Raw genomic sequence first — 9,837 nt, 5'->3', positions numbered from 1 at the left:
ATATTATATTATATTAATGTTTGTATATAATAAAGTAAAAATTAACCATGACACGCATCTCCTTGTTGAATGTAGCCCTCCTGACAGTCGCAAGTGTAGCTCCCCGGTGTGTTTATACAATTTTGCTGGCACAGATGATTTCCGGTTGTGCATTCATCCAAATCTCTGCAGCTGATACCGTCGGGATTCAGGATGAAACCCGACGGGCATGAACAGATGAAGCTACCCTCGGTATTTTGACAATTGTACTTGCACGGTTTTGGCGTTAATTCGCACTCGTTAATATCTACGATTTCAATATGTTTATCATTACAAGCGTAATTACTTGTTAAGCTTAAACGACTGGAGAAACTTACCAATACATTGAATGCCAGACTTATCGGCCTTATACCCTTTATTGCAGATGCATCTGTAGGAGCCGAGTGTGTTGATGCAAAGGCCATTCCTACAGAGATCGGGTATAGTTTTACATTCGTCGATATCTGAAAATATACATCGATTCTCAGAGCGGAAAACAGAGTTTTAATTTAGATTCTTATCTTAATCACTGTTGATTAAATATTAAATTGTAGATACATAATTAGAAAATTTGTGTTAAAAATTTAACACAATTTTACGTACTTCAAATTTTTTATTTAAATTTTATTTTTTGTATTAATATAATACAAGATGAATGTGGTAAAAAATAACAAACATTATGTAAAAATTAAATAATGTCATATTTTGATACAATTTGAAAAATAAATTATGGAGCCATATTTCTTCAATAAAATTAATATTTACGAATAATATTGAGTTGGAACAAAAGTTCGTATCGCTATTTTATTTGTATAATGTTTTAAAAAAAATGTGGTAATTATATATTATTCAATACCGCAGAGTAAAGAGCATTAGCGACCTTCCTGGTGCGGCTCGCCTACAAAAAGTAATCGCAAGGGATCATTTCAACCAATTAGGTTATTTGCAAAGAGAAAATGATGAATATATGGACAACGCTGAGGAAATTTTGAGATTCCTACTCAACACTCATTTTTCTGGTGCTCACTATCTCCAGTGAGGAAATTAGTGAGGAGAGAGAAGATAGCGTATGATATTATTGCATACCTTGTCCGTCCACGGAGAATCCTTTGTCCAGACAGAGTTCGTTATAATTGTCGGAGTCTCTAGATGGACAAATCTCGCAATGCGGTCCCCAGGCTGCTCCCATGGTGCAGCAACAATCCGCCTTTGTAACCGTGCGCAGTTCCGAGGTTCTGGCAGTGCACCTGCCGCCGATTGTTTGCAGGAAGCAATAGCCGACTCTTCGGTCTGATCATATAGAAGTACGAGCATATTTCTATCTTCAGCATTTTAACCTTGATATTTGATATTTTTATTTATTATCTAATATGGTATCTTTTTTGCGCTTCATACCGATACATGACTTCCCGTCCGTGCTTTGTTCGAAACCATCGTAACAAAGGCATTGGTAGCTCCCTTCTAAGTTAACGCAACGACCGTGCTGACAAAGGCCGGAGTTAGTGGCGCATTCATTGATGTCCTTACATTCATCCGCCATTCCTATCTTCTGATAGCCAGGCGGACAGATGCACATGAAGGTGCCGATCAGATTCTTGCACTGGAATCTACAGTCGTTTGCTGGCGTTGCACATTCGTCGACGTCTAGAAACAAGAATTTGTATTAATCTTTTTCTTTGCAATGTAAGGGCGAGCCGTGTATTATCTAATTAAGATTTATTGGTACTAAGCATAAATATAAATATTTTTTTTTTCAACAAGGAAATGTAATTTTACACGTACAAATATGAAGTAAATTACATATATACGTCAATAATTTTCTACTAATATGAATAACAATTATATAACATAAATGTAACGTGTAACGTTAAATATTATACAATTGTTAAATAGTAACCTGAATATCATATAGTAGTTATACATATAATAATTATAATAATACATTTTAACACTTCCAAAAATATTAGATCCTTCAATTAATTTGTACATAGAATTAAATAAAATTATATTGTCAAAATACATTTTATTTGCTTCTACTTTGACTCAATTAATATCTTTCATAGCAAAACACACAGTAATATCACAAAGGCATGCGAATGTATGCTTTATTATTTCAGATGTACAGTCATAGTAAAATCATGATAACATGCAAATGTTGCTATAGATGTGATATTGCTATAATATCATTACACAACTATGATAAAAATTATTTTACTGTTATGATATGTACAAATCAAGATAATAATGATGTCACTTTTAATAATCTCACAAAGATATCAATTTATACATCTATAATAGTCTATATTATGAGTCCATTACGATGTGAATGTTACTTCTTTTATCTATGGGGGATTAATAAGAATTTAAATTAATTTAAAAATTAAAATTGATTTTGAACAACAAGAATGACATTTTCTAACCTATGCAATGACGGCCGTCGGGTGCCAAAGTATATCCATATGGACAGATGCATCGGAAGGAGCCTGGTGCATTGTGGCATCGAAAAGCGCACTGATTACCCAGCTCCAGGCACTCGTTCACATCTTCGCACACCTGATGAGCTCCAGGCGCGTATCCGTCATTACAAGAGCACTCAAAACCGCCGTCGATATTACGGCAAGTGCCATTGCCGCAGATATTCTGCACGGTCAGACACTCATTGTTGTCTACACATCGTCTCCCAGTTTCGTCCAGTATATATCCGGTCGGACACTCGCATCGAAATGAGCCATCCGTGTTGATGCATTCGCCACCGGGACAGGCATTTGTCATAAACAGGCATTCATTCAGATCGATCCCAGTATCATCTCGCCCTGGTCCTTCCGGACACATCTTCCTGAACTCCTCTAAATGAATATAAATGATTCTTTTATCATTCAAATTACGTGATTACGTAATTAACATGAAATTATTAATTAATAATAACGTAGCTCTTTCTTTTATTCTTTTAGAATGTTTCAAATATCGAAAATTATATTATCTAACAAACATATTTATACTAAAATCCTTTTAATTAATTACTCTAATTACAACCCGGCACCATCGCTCACAACACGTCTTGCCGCACCGTGCCAAGCAACGGCGCGCTTCCTCTCTTGCCTCTCCAACGCGCTGTCGGCAGCTATATTTGATAAACTGGGTTGGGCTATATCTTAAGCGGCCGAAGCGTTTGTCTCGGCGTGCTCTCATTAGTAATTACAAAAATTAGTATCCTGATTATTATTACAATACCGCTAAACGTTATGGGATTTTTGTGTTTATCTCGATCCCTTCCTGTGAATGATAAGAGAAGTCTTGCGAGACATCCTGTCTTTTATGAAATATGTCTTTAAAAAAACATATCTTCTTTAAATAAAAATAAAGTTTGATTAAAAAACCTCGATTATCCGACATTATCAATGATCAGATTCATGAAGTCGGATAATCGAGGTTTTACTCTAATTATTTAGCGAGTAATACGTAGCAGTGCCGTTAGATGCACACAACAGGATTCTATTTTTCGTAAGTGAAAAACCACACAGGATGGAATATAAGCGACAGCATTATGAAGTTTCTCACACATGTTCTAATGAAATGATGATAAAAAGAATAATGCCTTAAAGATGTGCCCTCAAAATTGGATAAGAACTCTTCTATTGAATTGGATGAATATAATTACTTGTGTATGATTTTCTTATCTTTCAGATAGTTATAATGAACTTGACGAGCATCTTAAAAACTATAAATAATTTATTGTGAAAAATAATATATCAGTCGGGATTTGAACCCAGATTTTTTCCATTCCGTGCATTCTCTTAAGTCGACTATCGAGACATTGGCACTGAGTCATCAAAATTCGAGGGATGCTTGCACGGGAGATCCAAGTTCGAAGCCGAGCTGAGATAATATTCTTCGCATTAGATTATTTACAATTTTTAAACAGATGCTGAACGAAATTATGTTAATACATTATATATAATCTTTTAAAAGTCTCCGACTAAACGTAAGTTTATACTTCATTACTCATAATGTATTTAATAAGTTTAATATTGTAATTTTAATAATTTAAGAAGTGATGATTTCATAAAGAGAACCACTGCAATTTTTTAATAAAAAAAAATATCTTTTACCACTATTTTCGGGCGGACACTGCTCGCAGTAACGGCCCCAAGCTTTGCCCATTGTGCAGCAACAGTGTTTCTTGGTCATCCCACCCTCCCGTGGGAAGGTACACTGGTTCCGTCTATAATTATCGTAGCATAGTTCTTCTCTTACATCGATACATTTCAGCGAATTTGGTCTTTCACTTAGCTGATATCCGACTGGACACTCGCAAATTACTCCACCTTCTGTATTGATGCATTGTCCATTCTCGCAAATGCCTCTCGTCTCTATACACTCGTCTACGTCTATATAAATGTAAATCATATTTAGAAAACGACAATGATCAATATAATTTATTTAATGTAAATTTTTACGTACCAACGCATTTCCTTCTAGAATGATCCAGTTCGTATCCTAGCGGACAAGTACATATATAAGATCCCATTAAATTCTGACATTTCCCTGGAGATGGACATAGTCCCGGTATCTGCAAGCAATTAACTTTTGGTTTAACGTACATAATTAACGTACATATCGATTATTTATAAATTTACAGCCTATTTGAATCGGAATTGTAAATACACAAGTATTAAATTTATTGGCTATTTTCTTTGAAAATTTTCCATCAGGATCTACACGACATACTTCATGACATTCGTCGATATCGCGACAGTGCTGGCCATCTTGCGCCAATACGTAACCATCTGCACACTCGCAAACAAAGCCACCAATAGTGTTCCGACATCGGCCATTGCGGCACAAAAATGGCATAATTCGACATTCGTTAATGTCTAAAACCAATTTATTAAAAGATTGAATTATATAAAAAAATATTTTTGTTAATTGTAGAACTATAAAGTGCAGCTACTAACCCGCACAGTCGTTGTTCGGACTGAGTTTAAATCCTTGATAGCACTGACACTTGTAGGATCCCAAGATGTTGATACAAGTACCATTGTTGCATATGTTTGGATTGCGTTGACATTCGTCGATATCGACACAATTGTCTCTGTCACGAGTCAACGAGAACCCGGAATGACAGATGCACTGAAAGCCGCCTTGCAGATTGCTGCACGCGCCGTTACTGCAGATACCCGATCGCTCATAACATTCATCGATGTCGACACAATCGTGTTGGCTGGGTCCAAGCTTGTACCCAGCTGGACACACGCATTCGAAATAACCTTGCTGGTTAATACACTGTGCGTTCCCGCTGCAGGGATTCGGTATCTGAAAACAACATTGGCGAGTCCATATTTGAAAAAAAGAAAAAAAACATAGTAGCAGCAACTTTTTTCTGAGTGCATTATAAATGGTAGCTATTTTATGAACTTTTCAAAAACTAAAATGCTCAGCCTATAATACCTCTAACTTTGATAAATTTTAGTCTTAAAATATTTATATGGGTATAATTATTAATTATGTCATTTTTCTCTGCATCTTATTGTATGGAGTTCATCAGTACTTCATTTAAAAAATGAGTAAGGATCTTTCAAAATATTAAAGTCAAAATATTAAAAGTAATACCTGTTGACACTCGTTTTCGTCAATACATTGGTGTGAGTCTTGGTCATAAATGTAGCCGCGGTTACATTGACATTCGAAACTACCAGGTGTATTCATGCAATTGCCGTGAGTACACATTGTCGGCATCAAGGCGCATTCGTCGATTTCCTCGGAGTGATTCGTAATTGGGTTCATTATTTGACCTGGCACCAGTCCGCACAGAATCTCGTGTTCGCCTGCAGCCAGCGAATGATTATTATTAAACTTATTTAGTATAACCAAATAGTATATTCAAATTGATCACTCAAAAACTTACGAGTTCTTTCACCAGGACATTTCTCACAGAGGCTGCCCCATGCAGCTCCCATAGAACAGCAGCACAACATCTTTGTTTGTGGCTGTACCATAGGATTGAGGCATTGTCCAGAATCATAAGTAAGATAGCAGGCCTCCTTTCTCATATCGACGCACTCCTCTAAAAAGGAATGCATAACAATTACAGCTTACGACATTCTTTTTATTTTATGTATAAACTCGTAAATTATGTTAAAATTTAAATTTTTCTCTCTGGTAATATCATGTATTATCCGATTAATTAAATCTAATGATGACAATGAAGTTTGATAAAGTGAATATAATTAAGTAGTTTATTTAAGTATACTCACTCCCTCCGGGCATTGCCATATATCCTTCAGGACACTCGCAATGGTACTTCCCTTGATCGTTGATGCAATATCCTACGCCGCATATTCGTGGATGCAATGCGCACTCGTTTATGTCTACAATAATTTTTGAAAAGTATTTAAACATCCTGCTATTTTATAACGTAAAAACATTTGCAAAACTCTGAAAACTTGACAATTTAACGTATATACGTGTATACAATTTAAGTATGTTAATAAAGGATATTAAGATCTAACATAATCCAAAGATACAATTAAACTTTTTTTAAAAACAGGACTACAGTTTATACAAATTGAAGTATAGGATTTTTCGAATATTATGTGTTTCCGTTACCAATGCAACTAGTCTTCGAATCATCCAGGATAAAGCCTTCATTGCAGGAGCACATGAAACTACCGAATGTGTTGGTGCAGTGCCCATTCTGGCAAATATTCTCATGTTCCTCACATTCATTAATGTCTTCCAGAATAACGGTTACGCGATTTGGTCTATACCCTGGTCCACTGGGGCACAGTTGGTCATACTCTTTCGTACCGATCTGCGGACATTCTTCGCAATTATTGCCCCAGGCGGTGCCAATACTGCAGCAACATGTTGCCTTCGTCACTGATGATGACACATCAAAGATGCATTGAGGCCGTCCAGTGCCATGCTCGTAACCGGTGAAACAAAACGATTCGCGTCTATCTGTGTGACAAACGCAAAATCAAGATGGGGTAATGAATTATAGGCATAGAGTATAATATTGTATTTGAATGAACAGAAAACCTACCAACACAGGCATTCCCGGCTTCCACTAATTCGTGATGTGGTGGGCATCTGCAGATGTATTTGCCCTGCGTGTTGATGCAGGTGCCGTACTGGCAGGACTGCGGGCTCTCACATTCGTCTACATCGGTACAATTGCCACCGGAACCATCGAGCTTGTAGCCCTCGTTACATTCACAGCGGAACATGCCAAAGATGTTCTCGCAGCGACCAAAGACGCAGAGATTGCTGAACATCTCGCACTCGTTGATGTCCACGCAAGCCTGCTCGTTATGCTCGTCCGGGTGCATGAAGCCCATCTCGCACTCGCAGCGATAAGCACCAGGGTAATTCAAGCAGTGACCATTTTCACAGAGCGTGCTGTCCTCTGCGCATTCATCGATGTCCTTGCAGTTATAGCCGTCGCCTCGAAAGCCAGCATCACACACGCACTACAAAATAGTAATTTTAGCAAAATGAGTTAATACTAATAATTGATGTTAACCGATAAAATCATAAAAAATTTCATGGAAATTGCTTTTTTATTATTTTTTTAATATTGAAAAATAAGGTCTTTTGATAGATCAAGAAAACTCTGAAATATTAAAATAACTTTATCGAATATTTCAGTCATTAGAACTTGATAGTTATGGATATATTTACAGCCTTGCAAACATATATGTACATAGTGATACATTTTAATTTGTAATAATTACGACTGCATTGAGCAATGAAGAATTATTTAATGCATCATTCGACAGATACCTTAAAGGAACCTTCGGTATTGATGCAATGTGCATTAGAATCGCAGCCGCCATTATTAGTGGAACATTCGTTGATGTCCCAACACTCAATTCCATTCCCGGTAAAGCCCTCATGACAGGTGCACACATATGAACCCTGGGTGTTCTGACATTCGGCAAACTCGCTGCAGGAATAAGCATTCAACCGACACTCATCGTCGTCGGTGCACGCTGGTCCCTCCGCCGGCTTCACCGAGTATCCCTCTTCGCAGCGACAGTTGAAGGAGCCAATTGTGTTGTAACATTCGCCATATCCGCATATCCGTGGTTGTGTCGCGCACTCGTCGACGTCTGATAAAAAATGACGCGTAAATAACAAGGTGGATAATGTCAATTATATCTATCTAAAACATTTAAAATAAATCTCACTCTGAAGAGTGAAATCTCACTCTGAAGAGTGAAATCTCACTCTTAAAGATTAAAAACTGAGCCACTCTTGTTCAAAATTAATTTAATTTTCACGCGCTTTAGCGTAAGATTCCACTCCAAAAAATTTAGAATAAGTAATTTAGAATAATATAATAAAAAGTTTACCTATACAGGATATACCATCTCTTTCGGGCAGCAGGCCGTTCGTGCAGTTGCATATGTAGCCGCCAGGTATATTTTGGCATTTACCTCCGTTGCAGATGCGAGGATTCTCCTTGCACTCGTCTACGTCCACACAGGTTCGGCCGTCCAGATTCAATGCGTAGCCGGTACTGTCTCGCGAATAATAAACTATTATTATAATATCTTTAGAATTTTAATTAGCTGAATTATAGATATACATATATTAGAAAAGCTAAATTTACTGTGTAAGTAGGTACTTCATAATCGATATTTAAATACGAAAATAGTTTAAATATCAATTAGACTTTTTTGTGAATACAAATGATAGTTGATAAACATGTTTATGCTGATTGTGGGTGGGAGTGTTTGCTCATGCTCTACATAATTGTAGAGCAATTTACAATTGTTTCTATAGTTGCTGGATTCTCATACCATATTTTAAATAAATAGATCTATCAACGTTGATTTATATTTAAACAAAAAATGTCTCATTTATGTTTGAACTCCTCGCGTATTTATAAATGATAATTTTAAGGGACGTTAAAATGTTTGTGTGCATTAAAAAAAAAAAACAATTTTTCACCGGCAAGAACAGGAAAAGCTGCCCGGCGTATTCAGGCAAATGTCTTCACAGCCGCCGTTGCCAATCGCGCATTCGTTGATGTCTTCGCAATGAGATCTAAGGCCCGTCTGTTGGTAACCATCGTCGCATATGCACTGATAGGTGCCCATCATATTCTCGCAAACGCCGTTCGAGCATATACCGCTAGTTCTCGAGCACTCGTCAATATCCTTACAGGACTGCTTGTCAGGCCCCAACTCGTGTCCTGGAGGACACTGACAATTAAAACTTCCTTCGGTATTGATGCAGATTCCACCGCGACACAATCCTGGCGTCTCTTCGCATTCGTCTATGTCTGAAATGTAATGGCAATACATTACAGAATTATCTTCAAATTCAAAGATTCTATGTTAAGTTTTTAAATTAAATTAATTTAATTTAAATCCAATTTTTTATACCATACCCATGCAAATCTTCATGATATCATTGCTGCGGTAACCAGGATTGCAGTCACATTGAAAATTACCAGGAGTGTTCCTGCAGGTACCATTACCGCACACCCCACGCATGATCTCGCACTCATCAATATCTAAAAATTTTAAGTTGAGGAAGAGAGAGAGGGAAGAAAGAGATTACCTAATTTATCTATACAGAATGTTTTGTCGAATTTCGATGACAGACTATTTTGATGTCAGGAAAAGTTAATTTCAAATTGGTTAAAAAATTTGTTATTTTATAAAAGGATGCGTGTGTAATTTAAAATATTTTTAAAAACTTTTATTGCTTTGTATATTATTTAAATGTTAATGTTTTTTTTAAGAATAGTTTAATCTAAGAGCAAATTCAATACAAAATCTATCAGTAAGAAGTCGAATTTTTTTA

At 36.5% G+C, this 9,837-nt stretch overlaps 1 protein-coding gene across 3 annotated transcripts in view; it reads right to left on the bottom strand.

The window, feature by feature from the left end:
* The window catches only part of LOC108753569 (fibrillin-2-like), a 37,072-nt gene that overhangs the window by 3,525 nt on the left and 23,710 nt on the right, over positions 1 to 9,837 (bottom strand). For all 3 annotated transcript variants that reach the window (XM_018495260.1, XM_018495269.1, XM_018495279.1), the window contains 18 exons: positions 9,419 to 9,544; positions 8,977 to 9,310; positions 8,376 to 8,542; positions 7,804 to 8,132; positions 7,064 to 7,490; positions 6,625 to 6,978; positions 6,273 to 6,386; positions 5,924 to 6,082; positions 5,629 to 5,843; positions 4,974 to 5,331; positions 4,747 to 4,892; positions 4,480 to 4,588; positions 4,128 to 4,406; positions 2,439 to 2,864; positions 1,414 to 1,662; positions 1,105 to 1,308; positions 357 to 482; positions 47 to 286 (listed from right to left, as the gene is read on the bottom strand). In XM_018495260.1, the coding sequence (XP_018350762.1) occupies positions 47 to 286; positions 357 to 482; positions 1,105 to 1,308; positions 1,414 to 1,662; positions 2,439 to 2,864; positions 4,128 to 4,406; positions 4,480 to 4,588; positions 4,747 to 4,892; positions 4,974 to 5,331; positions 5,629 to 5,843; positions 5,924 to 6,082; positions 6,273 to 6,386; positions 6,625 to 6,978; positions 7,064 to 7,490; positions 7,804 to 8,132; positions 8,376 to 8,542; positions 8,977 to 9,310; positions 9,419 to 9,544 (4,362 nt within the window). The remainder of the gene's footprint in view (positions 1 to 46; positions 287 to 356; positions 483 to 1,104; positions 1,309 to 1,413; positions 1,663 to 2,438; positions 2,865 to 4,127; positions 4,407 to 4,479; positions 4,589 to 4,746; positions 4,893 to 4,973; positions 5,332 to 5,628; positions 5,844 to 5,923; positions 6,083 to 6,272; positions 6,387 to 6,624; positions 6,979 to 7,063; positions 7,491 to 7,803; positions 8,133 to 8,375; positions 8,543 to 8,976; positions 9,311 to 9,418; positions 9,545 to 9,837) is intronic.

Source organism: Trachymyrmex septentrionalis, unplaced genomic scaffold (assembly GCF_001594115.1).
Source record: "Trachymyrmex septentrionalis isolate Tsep2-gDNA-1 unplaced genomic scaffold, Tsep1.0 scaffold114, whole genome shotgun sequence".
NCBI lineage: Eukaryota > Metazoa > Arthropoda > Insecta > Hymenoptera > Formicidae > Trachymyrmex > Trachymyrmex septentrionalis.
This window is presented reverse-complemented; position numbering and strand designations above follow the sequence as displayed.